General features: G+C 37.0%; 1 protein-coding gene across 10 annotated transcripts in view; it reads right to left on the reverse strand.

Annotated features, from left to right (window-relative positions):
• Window positions 1-16,128, reverse strand: part of FKTN (fukutin) — an 88,763-nt gene that overhangs the window by 55,220 nt on the left and 17,415 nt on the right. For 7 of the 10 annotated variants that reach the window (XM_027616562.1, XM_027616554.1, XM_027616552.2 and 4 more), the window contains exons 3-6: window positions 12,461-12,520; window positions 8,237-8,440; window positions 4,395-4,672; window positions 3,605-3,737 (exon numbers count right to left, since the gene is read on the reverse strand). In XM_027616562.1, coding sequence (XP_027472363.1) covers window positions 3,605-3,737; window positions 4,395-4,672; window positions 8,237-8,440; window positions 12,461-12,520 — 675 coding nt within the window. Of the gene's footprint in view, window positions 1-3,604; window positions 3,738-4,394; window positions 4,673-8,236; window positions 8,441-10,975; window positions 11,094-12,460; window positions 12,521-16,128 lie in introns of those variants that run through there. The other 3 variants (XM_027616556.2, XM_027616557.2, XM_027616559.2) reach the window with 3 other exon arrangements.

Consider the following 16,128-nt stretch of genomic DNA (forward strand, 5'->3'; position numbering starts at 1 on the left):
GAGAGAGAGAATCTTAAGCAGGCTCCATGCCCAGTACAGAGCCTGATGTGGGGCCCAATCTCATGACGCTGAGATCATGACCTGAGCTGAAATCAAGAGTCTGACACTTCACCAACTAGGCTACCCAGGAGCCTCAGGATATTGACAATATTTACCTGGTGTTAAAGTACCTTCGGGGCATCGGGTGGCTCAGTCAGCTGAGCTTCTGACTGATTTCGGCTCACATCATTATCTCATGGCTCATGAGATCGAGCCCCACAATGGACTCTTGTACTCAGCAGGGAGTCTGCTTGGGATTCTCTCTTCCTCTGCCCCTCCCCCACACCTTGTGCACGCTCTCTCTCTCAAATAAGTAAATAAACCTTTAAAAAAAGATACATACCAAATTTCTATTAGTTACAAAGGAAAAAACAGAAACTTTACAGGGGTGGAAGCTAGGATACCACTTTAATCAAGCGATCAATGTGAATATCAACAGTAATGGGACAAATCACAACCATGCAGCACCTGATAGGATGTAATGAGAAGAACATAGAATCACTTCTGTATTATTCCTACTATAGGTGTATTACCTGAATCTAACATTAGGAAAAAACAGACAAACCTCAAACAAGGGACAATTTACAAAATACCTGGCCTGTAATCTTCAAAAGCATCAAAGTCATAAAAGTTAAAAAAAAGACTATGAAATCATTCCAGACTGGAGGAAACTAAAGAGAGAAAAATTAAATACAGGGGTGCCTGGGTGGCTCAGTCAGTTAAGCGACTGACTTGATTTCGGCTCAGGTCATGATCTCAGGGTCGTTAGATCAAGTGCTGGGTTGGGCTCCATGCTCAGTGCAGTATCTGCTTAGGATTCTCTTTCTCCCTCTCCCTTTACCCTTCCCCCCACTCACATTCTCTCTCTCTCCCTAAAATAAAAAAAAATCTTTAAAAAAAGAGGGAAAAAGAAATATTAAATACAACATGTGATCCTAAATCCTTTTATCATATTTTACTCTGAACTGGATCCTCTTATTATAAAGGCCATTACTGAGACAATTAGCAGAACTTGAATGGGGTTAAATGGTGATAATCTATGTGTTAACTTCCTGATTTTTTTATTAAGACAATGTAGACAATGTTCTTGTTTTGGGAAAATACTAAATTGAGGTTGTGGGATACACAGTCAACAACTTACTCCCAAATGGTTCAGGAAAAAATTACTTGTATTTCATTTATAACTTTCCTGAAAGTTTGAGAATGTTTCCAAAAAAATATTATTAGAAACAGAAAGTTAGAAGGTTGTTTTTTTTTTTTTTAAGATTTTATTTATTTGACAGAGAGAGACACAGCGAGAGAAGGAATACAAGCAGGGGGAGTGGGAGAGGGAGAAGCTGAGCAGCGAGCCCGACGCAGGGCTCGATCCCAGGACCCTGGGATCATGACCTGAGCTGAAGGCAGACGCTTAATGACTGAGCCACCCAGGCACCCCTAGAAGGTTGTTTTATGAGCTCTATTAGATTAGTTCATTGCTTGTTTCACACCAGGCATTATATTTTAGACTGTTTGGCGCCATCAAGTGTTCAAAGTGATGTATGCTCACTTCAATTTGAAAACTGAAACTCCTGGTACTTTTAAATGATGAAGAATGAAACATTTAAGAGAATAAGAAAAAAGAGTTATCAACCTAATTAGGCACCCTACATCAGTAATATCAATACAACAGCAAAAGAGAAAAGCAAATCAGAAATCACAAGTATACCCTGCTTCAAGTGAGGGACACATATGATCCTACTATAAATATAAACCTCCAGACAGGATTACAGTCTCCAGTGTGATGGTCCTTTAAACACCAAAACTACAAGGCTATATATGATAAGCCCTCTGAGCATCTGTCATTCGTATCCTTTACTCAAATGCTGGTTGAGTGCTTGACTGAAAATTTCAAAAGCAAAAATGAAAATATGGAATTAAAAAATTTGATACTATCCTAATGCTGTATCAATATCTTGAAACATTTTATATTTTATACTGCTTTCTCACAAAGATCAACAAAATGAGTCTGGGGAAATGCTTCCTAGATAATGGAGTAGTCCTAATAAGTATCCTTAAAAAAAATCATTTGATTCAGATGAGCACCTTATTCTCCATACACTTTTCCATAATTCTAGGATCTTTTCTTTGTGCCAGATGCTGTTCTAGATACTGGGGCTACAGAGGTGAATGAAGTAAGATGCCTGCCATCAATAAGTTCACATCATCTAGTAGGGGGACAAGACCTATATTCACAATTCACTGTGATAAGAGCTCTGACAGAGGTGGCAACCAGAACAAACTCCCTTAAAGGTCAGAAGAGTGAGTGGTCAAGTCCAAGCACCAGGCTGCATCGCCTCTGCGTCTTGTTATTACCACGTGATAAATGAAGATCACAGCTTGCCTATGAGAGTAGGCTCATCCACAGATGCAGTTTGCCAGCTTTTCATCCATGAGGCTGACTGGGTATGTTTCACAGCTCCACAATTACAGATTTAAGGGGACTGGGCTGGGAAGACCCACCAGGAAGGTTGGCAGGCCTCGGTCCAGGGGAATAACACAGCCTACCAGAAAAACCTTGCGTTTGTGGGTGTGGGGCACTTGGCCAGTGATGATACGGCTGGTACTTCATTTCCTCATTCCATTCCTGTCCATGTGTCTACAGTTTTCTTGGAACGGAATCCCAGAAAATAAAGGGCAAGTGGAAGGATTAGGGTACCAAAACCCCACCATAAATCTGTTTTTACTGTATTTCTGTTTCATGTCATACCTTAGAGCTAAAACTTGATGTCTCTCAAAACCATCTTTACATCCCCAGGGTGAGCAGAGTTCCTGGGAAACAGGTTTTCAATAAATGTTTATTGAATTGAAAGCTACAGCAGCAGAATAAAGTAAAGTTCAAAAAGCACTGCTCTCTGTGTAGCATTTACCTTCAAAAACCTTCATAAACACAAAAAATTCATATTCACTGAAACCCTCTGAGAAAAACTGTATTTTCCATGAAATCTTTTCCAAATCTACATGGTCTATCTTCTACAGTGGCTTCATCCTAACTGGGATGCTTCAAGAACACACCACCTTTGATAAAACATATGGTGTATCCTAACTGAAAGCAGAGGCCAGTGCTAAACCTACCAAAAGTCTATCCAAATAAAACAATGTCTCCATAAACATCACACCATTCAACTAGGGAAGAAATAGTTTCTTAAGGTTAATGTTTAATCTACTTTAGGGCACCTGGGTGGCTCAGTCGGTTAAGCGCCTGCCTTCAGCTCAGGTCATGATCCCGGGGTCCTGGGATTGAGCCCCGCATCAGGCTCCCTGCTCAGGAGGGAGTCTGCTTCTCCCTCTGCCCCTCCCCCTGCTCATGCTCATGCTCTCTCTCTCTCTCTCTCAAAAATAAATAAATAAAAAATCTTTAACCTACTTTTAAAAAATTAAAACAATCTAGAAGAAAACAGATGAATCAAAAAAGATGTTTTCTTACTGATTTTCCATAAGTCCCTTCATTTCCTACCCCTCCCCAGAAATATTAAAAATAAACACATCTCTTTTAATTTACAAAGTACAACACTCGATTATTTCTAACCTGAAAGAATGCTCGAGCTTCTTTATACCTACACTCAATAAACCTAGAGTGTGGTATTTCTTCTAGAAAGTGCACTGGATCTTTCGGGATGAAAACTTCTAGTCCATCAACAGTAATTTGTTGCAACTCTGGCCTGAAAACAAGTTAAGATTTATTACAAGGACTTAACCCAGAAAACTGGCAGCCTCTTCAAAATATACAACATAAGTAAAACAGCTAAACATCAAGCATATTTTCCTCAGTTACCTCTGAGATCACTTTTTAAGATCTACTCTCTCAGCAACTTTCAAATACACAATTCAGCACTGTTAGCTATAGTCACCACACTGTACATTATATCCCCAGAACGTATTTGTAACTGGAAGTTTGTACCTTTTGACCATATTTACTATGTAAGCATATATCCATGAACATACTTTCTCCTGTGCTTGCACTTTTTATAAATATAATCAAGAGTTGTATTATTTTATGTCTTGCTTCTGTCACTCAACATTGTAAGATTCATCTATATTGTTACACAGAGCACTAATTCATTCACTTCCATGCTCTACAATATTTCATTGTATGAATATACAATGTTTGGCAGCATTGAAAACAATGTTGTTATGAACATTCTTATATATATTTCCTGATGCACATGTCCCTGAATTTCTTCCTGTTGAATATTTACATTTCAAAACTGATTTGTGTGAATTACATATTAGATTTAATTACTAAGTGTAAACAAAGAGTAAGAATTCATGACTGGACAATAGAGGTTTCAGAACTCCTCTTTGGATCCTGAATTTACCTGTCAAAAGCTCCAGGATAACGACCAAACTGTAACTTTCGAAAAGGAACAAATCTCCTATCCATGTGTCCTTTGAGTCGTAAATGGCCATGCCAGAGGTAGTTGCCATTCCTCTCATGAAAGACCACCAAGTGGATGGCATGATTGGCCAATCTGCAGATGTAGTGCAGGGGAATTTCAGTTCCAGAAAGGGAGTCTATCCCATCTAGCCGGGGATCTTTGCTCTCAATCTTTAGGCACTGAAATCCCATATTTTCAGCTATCCGGAACCAGCCTTCCTAAAATCAAAGAAACATCAAGCTTAAATATTTAAAACCAAATACTGGTAGCAAAACTAAAGTGATTCTTACACTGAATTAAGCCATACATATTTTTGCTAATCTGCTCTTTGCCCAAAGATTTCAAACTAAGGGTGACAAGGGGGAATGTGGGGGTGGGAGAATAAAGGAGAATACCGAAAAGGGAAACTACGCAGCTTGGCGGACACGTTCAAAGACTCCCTTTATGCAAATTAATACCAATTTCTTCCTTGAAAAGAGAATGCTCAGGTTAGTGTTCTCTGGTTAGTATCTATAGTAATAATAACCATAACAAAAAACAAACACCTAAAATGAAGGGATTTAGAAAAATAAAAAGTAGCAGGGAGCAAACAACTAAACAAAAACCAAAAAACATGAAAATCTACAGAGCAGAAAAGACAAAACTGCACCCATGAAACAAGAATCCTATTGTAAGAGTACACAAAATTTTTAGAAAAATAGAAAATTTTTGAGCAAGAATATGAAGACAATCAAAGACATTGTTAAAGATTTTGCCTAAAAGTAGAACAGTTAGAAAAAAGAGATGAAAAATCATTGAGCAAAGATAAGAAAATGAGAGAATTAATTCTGGAAGTCCAACATCCAAGTAATAAAATGGTCTTTCTTTCAGAAAGAAAAAACACTTTTAATTAACACTATCCTGGGGGAAGGGGAGTCCTACTTAAATCAATAACACAAGAAAAAGAAATAAGGTCTAAGGGTTGGAAAGGAAGAGACTAAAATGTCTTTTTGTGCAGAAAATACAACCATCTACATTCAAAGAAAGAGAAAAAGAAAGAGAGGGGGAATGGGGATGAAGAGAGGAGAATGGGAGGAAGAAACTGTGGAGTTTATCTATACAGTGCAGTGTTCAGAACAGTAGCTGGGATATAGCATCAATACACAAAAATCAACAGCATTCTCATTACCTATAATGAATTGGAGAAGGAAGAGGAAAAATATCCACATTATCCACCACCCCCACTCCTCACACACACACACACACACACACACACACACCCCACACACAAAACTATAAGGTAGCATGGAATAAATCTTATCAAAAATGTGCAAAATATGGAGCACCTGAGTGGCTCAGCTGGTCACGTGTCTGACTCTTGGTTTTGGCTCAGGTCATGATCTTAGGGTTGTGGGACTGAAGCCCAAGTTGGGCTCTACACTCAGTGCAGAGTCTCCTTGAGATGCTCTCTCCCCCTCTCCCTCTGCCCCTCCCTCCACTTGTGCACGCTCTCTCAATAAATAAATAAATAAATAAATAAATAAATAAATAAAATCTTTTTAAAAAATGTACAAAATCTGTTAGAAAAATTACAATATTCTGTTAAAGCTCATTAAAGGACACCTGAATGAAAGGAGGTATATTTATGTTCATGGTTAAAAAATCTTAATATTTTAACAATGTCAAGAAACCTCTCATGTTTTTGCTTTCTCAGACTAGCCTGGATAATGAAAGACACATGGCCCAGGCACCTCCACTGGCCATCTGACAGCCAGCCATCCTGAAGAAGCAGAGCTGCCTAGCTGACTGGAAACTGAGCTTAGCTGAGATGAGAAGAACTGCCTAGCTAAATGCTACCCAAATCATTGTCACAAAATCATGAGCTACACAAATGGTTGTCGTTTAAGCCACTACATTTTAGGGTGATTTGTTACACAGTAGAAGCTAACTGCTATATAAGTCAAACTAGAAATCAAATAGGCAGGTAAAAAGAAACATTTTCAGACATGCAAGGTTTCAACCTCCCATTCACACTTTGTCTGAAGGGAATTCCTAAAATGCTGTGAAGGGGAGTTACAGAACAGTATCTGCACAGCAGATCAGTCTGTATTAAGGCAAAAAGACCCAGAGTTCTAGGAGGGATGTCTCCAAGGACAAAAAAGTGGAACTGAGAGATTACCCCGTGTGTTAGATCCTATTGGCAGTGTCATGTTTCTGTTACAGAGTTTATACATAGATTATTGATATATAGAAAACTAGTTAACAGAAAAGGAGGAAAAAAGAGCAACTAATGAATTGTTGAACACAACAAAAACTTATGATGTACTATATGTTGGCAAACTGAACATAATGGAAAATAAAAAAAAAGAGTCGCATGAGAAAAGGAATATAATGAGATTAAATGAGGTAGCATCCAAGTGATTATATATTCATAAGGTCAACACTACTGGTTTAATACAAAATGTGATATAGTCATTTTAGGATGATGTTGGCACAAGAGAGTGTGTGTGTATATAGGAAGACAAAATAGATATGAGCTAAATTCTCATAATTTATAAACTAAATTGAAATATTAAAATATGAAAATTTTATGATTGAAATATGAAATATTAAAAACATGAAATATTTTTATGAAATATTAAATATGGAATATTAAAAATAGAAGCAGAAACACTTCATTTATAAATGAGAAAATAAACAAGGTAGAAAGAGTTGAGAGTGGTTAACTCTCGGAGCAGAAATAAGAGATGAGGAGAGAAGAGCAGATACTGCTCTTTTTCCTTATGAGTTCTGTATTACTATCTGACTTTTAAAACTTGGGACTGGTATTATTTTAATTAAAAACATAAAAATTACATTTAAAATACCACATCCTAACTTCTCCACAAGTTTAAATATTTTAAAAATATAAAATTGGGAAGAAAGAAAAAAATATGCCAACAAGAATCATGTACTTATATGTACACTTTGTCTCATCACTTGCATCACTGCCTGGAAAGAACCAACTGTAGACCAGAAAAAAGTCAAAGCTCAGTTTCTTGAGGCCCCGTGTAAGAGCCTGGGGCAATCAAGGAAACGTGCCGCATAAACTGCTTCCCATCACCACACTGGAGCATAAGCCTACCCAGCAGTGGTCAACACAACTAAGCAGCCCTCCATCTGAGTACCAAACAAGTACTGCACACTTAGAGGATGGAAAGAGTAGTGCTACCGACTAGTGATACTGCCCTCATATACCTTATACCTTACGTGGCAGATACTGAATATTCATCACCAGATCCCTTCCTGCTTGCCTACTACACTGATGGAAATCCTAAGTACCTGTCTTTTTAGCTCCCTTTCCAACAAGAAGACACTTGAGTCTAATTCTGGACAGTGAGTATAAGCAGTTTATCAGAGCTTTCGAGAAAAATTTTTGCTTCAAAGAATGAATAGTGTCACCATCCCTTCCTCTCATATTCCTGCCTTAAAGATGGATATGATGCGTGGAAACTATGACAGCTATCTTGTAATGATGAGAAAAATGAAGAAAGAACTTCAGTGATGCCAGCCCTGACATCAGTGGGCAGCTGAACTAATACCAATGGCACCAATCTTTCAACCTCTTGTTACACAAGAAAAATAAGTCCCCCATTTGCTTAAGCCACTATTAAGTGTCTTCTGTTACTTATTGCTGAAAATATTGCCAATACAATTTATAAAAAGCTTTAAAGATTTTTGAAATGTTTTACTTTTCAAACTGGTTTAACCCCACACTATTTTGTAAAAGACACATTCTGTTATCTGAAAGTGAATCATCTTACCTCATTCTTCCACAGGTGATACCACAGTGCAAACGCAGTAAAGTCTCTTGGAACACAGAAAAACTTGCATTCTGAAGTGGAGCCATGAGATGTATTTTTGACTTGTTCAAAGTCTTTATTAATCAATTCCAGAATCAAAGGATCAATAAGGAACACTGGTACATTCTGGTTGGATGTTAGCATAATAAACTTTTTAACTGCACGCTGTTTGAGAGGAAAAGAATCCCCTTAATTCTTCTAAACCAATACAACAATCTACCTTATTAAATTTTTATTCATTAATTTTATAAGAATATGTATGTTTCACTCAGTAGATTCATAATACAAGGTAAAATATGCTATAGCAAAAATATATGCAACACACTATAGAGAATAGTAAGCTACTAATTAACTGTACATCCAAAGAATAACAAAATCTTCACAGAGGAAGTTGTATCTGAAATGAAAACTTCGGGTTTACAAATTATTTCCTAGGTATTAATTAAATATTTTTGAGCCAAAGTGGGAGAGGAAATACAAGATGTCAGTTTTTAAAAACAGGTCATGTCAACCTTTTCAAAATCAAAAATCAATTGTATGTGCCACTTTTCTTCGTATTTGTAATACTGCTTAATAATCTTTCTAAGCAAAAGATTCAAACTAAAATATATTGCCTGCTTGACTATTCTCATATATAGTTTGATTTTCTAGTAATAATGTAATATTTAAAAATATAATTCTTTTGGGCAGTAAGTAGAGTCCCCTACTGAAAACATAAATTTCAAAATTAGAATAGAAATACAATAGCCACACTCAAGAGTAAGTAACACCAAAGAGCAGCAAAGATAAATAGAATAACTGGTGTACATCACTGCTTAAAAGCATACTTTAATTAAAGTAATAATCATTTCAAAGGGATGTATGCCATCAAAAAAGGTGCCTCATAGAATTAAAGGTAAACTCTTATTCATAAAATTTGAAGAAATACGTAAAATATATACAAGATATAAATAAATAGGATATTAAGAATTTTAAGGATAGAAAAAATGACCATAAAAGACTCTCTCTCTCTTTTTTTTTTTTTAAGACTTTATTTACTTGACAGAAAGAGACACAGTGAGAGAGGGAACACAAGCAGGGGGAGTGGGAGAGGGAGAAGCAGGCTTCCTGCTGAGCAGGGAGCCCGATGCAGGGCTTGATCCCAGGACCCCGGGATCATGACCCGAGCCAAAGGTAGACGCCCAATGACTGAGCTACCCAGGCACCCCAACTAAATTGAATTTAAATAAAAAATGAGATAAAGCTAGTAGTAAGTCTCTTACCATTTGTTTTTAGTGCTGAGTATGCAAATACCAAGACTACAATAATCTCTGCTCTACAGGAGTTTATTATCTCTTAGTGGGAGAAACAACTAAGTAAAAAGAAAAACAACTCATGCTAAAAGATACAGTAACTTAGATAAAATGGACAAATTTCTTTAAAAACACAATTAACAAATTACCACAAGATAAAACGAAAAATCTGAATTGCCCTATACCTATCACCAAAATTGAATTTATATATATATGTTATATATTCATATGTATTTGTTAAACTTATATATATATATATATATATACACACACACACGTTATATATAAAAACAACAGCAACAAAAAAAAACTCCAGACTCAGATGGCTCACAGGTAAATTCTATCAAATATTTAAGGAATAATACCAATTCTACAAAAACTTCATCAGAAAACTGAGCAGGGAGGAATCCTTCTTAGCTCATTGTATGAGGCCAGTATAATCCAAATACCAAAACCTAACAAAAATATTACAAAACAGAAAATTATAAACCACTATAAAGATACTAGAAAATAAATTCCAGTAGTTTAAAAGAAAAAGATAAAAAAAAAAAGTAAATATCCTGACCAAGTAGGGTTTATCCCAGAAATGAAAGGTTAGTTTAGCATTTGAAAATCAATGAAATTCACCATATCAATAGAATGAAGGGGGAAATCCTATGATAATTTCAATACAGAAAAAGTATTTGACAAAATTCAATACCTATTCATGATTAAAAACTCTCAGCAAACCAGGAATAGGATACTTTCTCAATCTGATAAAGAGTATGAACAAAAAATCTGTTTTTGAGTTGTGGGAGTTCTTTATATATTCTTGATACCCTGTCCTTTGTCAGATACATGTTTTGCAAATATTTCTTCTTCTGTGGCATTTCTTTTCATTTTCTTTTTTTTTTCTTTTTATTTTTTAAAGATTTTATTTATTTATTTGACAGAGAGAGACACAGAGAGAGAGGGAACACAGCAGGGGGAGTGGGAGAGGGAGAAGCAGGCTTCCCGCGGAGCAGAGAGCCCGATGCGAGGCTCGATCCCAGGACCCTGGGATCATGACCTGAGCCGAAGGCAGACGCTTAACGACTGAGCCACCCAGTCGCCCCTCTTTTCATTTTCTTAATGGTGTCTTTTGAGGAGTAGAAGTCTTAAATTTTGATATTCTAATTTATCATTTTTTTTTCTTTTATAGTTGTTGCTTTCTGTGCTTTACACCAGAAGAATAAAAGAAATTATTTTGGAAGAAAGATGATGAAGTGACAGACACCTGCACATATAAGGTGCTTAATAAATGTTTGTTGAGTGAATCTCTTTCAGCTTAGTGTTAAATATAAACATGATGAACACATTTATGGCTTCATTACAATTATTGATATAAATATAGATTAGGGCAGGGTAGAGGAGATATTCTCTAACTCACCTTCTAAATATGCCTTCCAGGTTGTTATCAATGCAATCATCAATGCTCCTTGGAAACAGATGTCCAATTGACTCTAAATCCAATTAATTCTAAATAAACATGACTCTTATCATCTGACCTTCATTTTGTTTGCAAGAAAGAAAAATGTCTTGTTGGAAACAGGGTACACTAAGACTATAATAGTCTATTCATCTAAAAGGGCTTGGTGGGACTTGTTCTTAGTGAAAGGCTAGCTCCTAATAATCATTCCCTTTCCTAAGTGCTCTCAAGTCATCTGTTTAATAACTCATTCTAGAATTTTTTTCAGGGCTCAGTATCACACTTACTGATCAGATTTCACTTTTCCTTCCTTTTAAAATACTATTACAAAAGTATTTTAGTACTTCTCCCCCTCCACATGATTCTGCAATTATAGACTAATTCTTAGTACCATGCAATGTAATTAACAAAGAGAACTCACTGAACGTAGTGAGCTGTTCTTTAATTTTTGCTCATTTATCTTTGAAGTAAACCCTTTAAAAAAAAAAACAAAACATATTTTCTCCCACCTCAGGATCCTTCCCTGAATGAAAAAGATGGGGCTTCCTGTTCCCCTCAGACTTCCCTAAGTTCACAGAGGAAAACATCTGCTATTTTTAATAAATTAAAAGTTCATCTTGGTACTTCATAACTGAGGAGCCTGGTATAGGATATCCCAGACTTTACTTTTTAAATAGTAGTTGAAAACCAACTGGTGCCAGCAAGGACCTAAAATTATTACTACTTCATTGCTGCTTCATGATTTTGAAAACCCACTTCCTATCTTAGAAGCTTCATGTCCTGGTTAAAGAGATGCCAAAGACTGAGGTCATCCACAAGAAATAACTGGTCATATCCAAAATATATACGAATAGGATAAATGTAATTTTTTATTAGTAACTAGTAACCTAGCCATTGTTTTTCATTCTAAATTTGCTTAGAAAAAAGGTAGGAAAACATATTTTTATAAATGTATAGGCTCTGAAATTTATAAATCAAAACAGGGCTATATCATACATACTGCTAGTTTTCCTTATCTTAAAAAGGAAACCAGCTGAATAGATTTTTATTCCTAATCATTATTTTCCCTTATTCATAGTTCAGTTCTGATTCATATATTTTTTTCATTTGGGGATGCACCATAGTTCAGTGAGTGAGAATTTTGAAGGCAAACACTTAGGAATCTGGACTCAGCCACTTATTAGCCAACTAACCTTAAACTCTTTCAGTGAACTGAGGATAACGATATGTACTTACTTCATAAAGTTTCCATAAGGACTAAATGAGATATTGCATGTAACGCACTTGACACAGGGCCTATCCCTTCCTCTCCACCACCTACTCCCACTGCCCACCAAGACAGCTATTACCATCATCATCATTCAACAAATACTTATTGAGTACATAAACAAATGAACCAAATGAACACTGTAAATGAGGAATTTCATCTGTGCTTATCATACATACCCACTGTGTGCTATCAAATCCATTTTGGCTTCCTTTAGATTTTGATAAACCAGCTCCATTCTAAGAAGATAACAAAAAAACATTTTAGTAAACTCAAAGCTATCTTTCTCTGACTTATTTTGCTTGTCATACAGAGAACAAACTGGTGGTGGCTAAAGGGGAGGAGGGGGAGATGGGCAAAATGAGTGAAGGGGAGTGGGAGATATAGGCTTCTAGTTATGGAATGAATAAGCCACAGGGGTGAAAGGGACATCATGGAGAATACAGTCAATGGTACTCTAATAGTGTTGCATGACAGATGGTAGCTACACTTGTGAGCATAGCGTAACTGTTGAATCACTGTGTTGTACTAATGTACTAACTAATGTACTAATGTACTAACTGCTGAATCACTGTGTTGAAACTACTGTAACATTGTGTGTCAACTATACTCCACTAAAAAATAAAAATTTAAAAAATATTAAGGTCTAGAGAATCAGAAGGAAGAAAGCATTATCAGTTTTCATCTGATAAGCCCCAAAATACTTTTTTCTTTTTTAAAGATTTTTATTTATTTGACAGAGAGAGACACAGCGAGAGAAGGAACACAAGCAAGGGGAGTGAGAGAGGGAGAAGCAGGCCTTCCACAGAGCAGGTAGCCTAATACAGGGCTCGATCCCAGGACCCTGGGATCATGACCCAAGCCGAAGGCAGACACTTAACGACTGAGCCACCCAGGCACCCCAGGCCCAAAATACTTTGAAAGTAACAGGAGAAAGAATGTCTGATGGTCTAGAGACAATATGAAGAATGTTTCAAGCTCAAAGAAGATCCAGAGAAGTTTCTTATGCCTTGAATATGTTCTTTACCTATAAGATATAGATGGGAGGATGTTGAAGAACAGTAAGAATAGCTTTATCCTAAAAATGAAATATGCCCCAAGTTCCTAAAAAGGAGACTCATCGCCCCACTAAACTGCAAATTTAAGGGTAGGGACCAAGTCCAATCTTTCTCTGTACTGACAGTGCCTAGTACAGTGCTTGGTAATGAGTAAATGTTTAATGATGGTCTGTTAAATGCAGGGAAGGAGAGCGGAAAAGAGATATACTGAATAATTAAGGTAAAGCCAGAACTGGTCTCTCCTCATAAGCTCTGCAACTTAGACAATAACATTTTCATACCAAGGGATAGTTGAGATTAAATCACAAAGAGACAGCTTTGTAATCTTCATCCTTAAAAAGAGATGGCAAACTGTAACACAGCCCTTGTTGCTCATCATAGCCCTCCATTAGTAGATGAGGCTGAATTTCTGAGCTGTTCGCTTTCTTTGCTGGATCAATATATAAATATGATATTATTTCTCCTATCTTAAAACAAACAAACAACTCCTCTTTTCCCAACTAACAATTTTCTGTCCTTTAAGCAAAACCTTTAATGGGTTGTCTGTTCTCACTGCCTCCGATTCCTCTCTTCCCATGAGCTCACAAGATTAATTTCACTCTTCCAAGTATTCATCAAGATCACCAACGACCTCCACGTTGCTAAATCCAATGAACAGTTATTACTCCTTGTCTTATTTGATCTATCAAGAATTGTTGATCACTTCTGTCTCACTCAAACACTTCACTTGGCTCTCAGAATCCCGACTACTTCTGGTTTTCCTGCTACTTCTCTCTGGCTGCTCCTCCTTGTTCTTATTTGCTAGGTCTTCCACCTCCAATGTATTGGTGGTCCCAAAACTCAGACCCTGAGACTTTTCTCCCTCTTTTTACTCTATGTTCACTTTCTTGGTAACTCATCTACTCTAATGGCTTTAAATACAATCTATATGCTTACAACTCTCAATTTATATTTCCAACCAAACTAGTCCTTTGAATTCCAAACTTATTCAACTATCTATTCACCTTCTTCATCTGGATGTCAAATAAGCATCTCAAACTTAACATGTATGAAAAAAACTCCAGATCTCTAACCATCCCTCAAGCTTGCTTCTCCTAGTCTTTCCCATCTCAGTAAACAGCAACTTCCCTTTTCCAATTATCTAAGCCCCAAATACTAAAGTTATCCCTGACTCCTTTCTGTTTTTTATACCCAACATCTAGCCCATCAACAAATTCTGACAGCTCTACTTTCCACTTTTCATGAACTCTACCATTAGCTCCCTTGTCCAAGCCATCACCATCTTATGTAAATTACTAGAACTGCCTTCTAAATGATCTGTGTTAGCCCTTCACCCAATCATCTGTTCTCAACAGAGCATCCACTCACTACTTTTTTTAAGTCAGATCATGTCACATATCAGCTCAAAACTTTCCTATGGTTCCTAATTTCACCTAGAATAAAAGCAAAAGTCCTCTAGAGCCATATTCAACTCTTTGCTATTCTTAAAACTGCCAGGCATGTTCCTGCCTCAGGACTTTTGTGCTTCCTTTGGTCTCTAGGTAGTATGCTCCTCTTCTAGATATCCACATAGCTCATCCTTTTCAAATAGGCTGTTTCCTCTATTTGTAATGGCCTTCCCATCCTTTTTCACCTGGAGAACTTATACTCATAAAACCAACTCAAAATATTATTTCACCCATTAAATATTCAATCATAACCTTCCTAAGTAGGTTATTCAGCAGTTTTTCATTCCTTATAAACTTTGCACTTACCCAAGCTTGAAGGGTCAAGGATAAGGACACAGGAGGATCCGGTTTTATAGGGGCCTGAAAATTATACAATTTTGGTGGTCCTTTTTAAGAAAAAGAATGCAAAAATATCTTCTGCAAACTTTATCAAAATATATAGCTTTGGAAGTGAGGGGCCCTGCAGTTTAAATTTCATTTATCTTAATGGCTAATCTATCTCTGCTGAGGAACAGTTACTGGCACCCAGTGGCTACACTGCAGCTGTTTCGGAGGAATGCAGTCCCTGTCAAGCAATGATCCTAGAAATAGAGAACCAAGAGAATAAATAACCTGACCACTCTTTCCTCCTGGTCTCCAACCTCTGGGTGATGTTTCCCATTGGCTGACTTCAACTAGAAAAGGCAAGGGAATTCAGTTAATGCAGTCCATAGAGGTCAGCCTCCTGAGGCCCAGAGTATGGGAAAGACAGGATCTTGAGAAACAGAGACTATCTACCATACCATGGTAAGAATTTGGATCTTATTCCACAGGTATGCTATGCAGAGAATAAGTGGATCAGATCTTAAGAAAAATAACTGTGACAGCTGTAAAGAAGAGGATTACAAAAGCTAGAGACTAAAGAGTGGAAGAGTTCTTAAACTATAACTAGTAAAGTAGGCAGAACAGAGTTTATGAAGTGTGCTTTGAAGAAGTAACATATCATCATTTGCTTGTGTGTCTCTTTATAAGTTTCTCTCTCTTTTTAAGATTTATTTTAGAAAGAGCCAGAGAGCAGGGGGAGGGGAAAAGGGAGAGGGAGAGAGAGAATCTCAAGCAGACTCTGCACTGAGTGCAGAGCTGGACCTAGGGCTTGATCCCTGAGGATCATTACATGAGCTGAAATCAAGAGCTGGACACCTAACAGACTGAGCCACCCAGGCGCCCCTAAGGTTTCTTAACTCCTCTCCTCTTCAATCCCAAATTTCCCCAATTTGTGACTTCCTAGACAGTAAGGATTACACTTGACTCATCATTTTGTCTCACAGCCTAGTACTGTGCTTGGCACACAGAAAGAACTCA

This window comes from Zalophus californianus, chromosome 13 (assembly GCF_009762305.2).
Source record: "Zalophus californianus isolate mZalCal1 chromosome 13, mZalCal1.pri.v2, whole genome shotgun sequence".
Lineage (NCBI taxonomy): Eukaryota > Metazoa > Chordata > Mammalia > Carnivora > Otariidae > Zalophus > Zalophus californianus.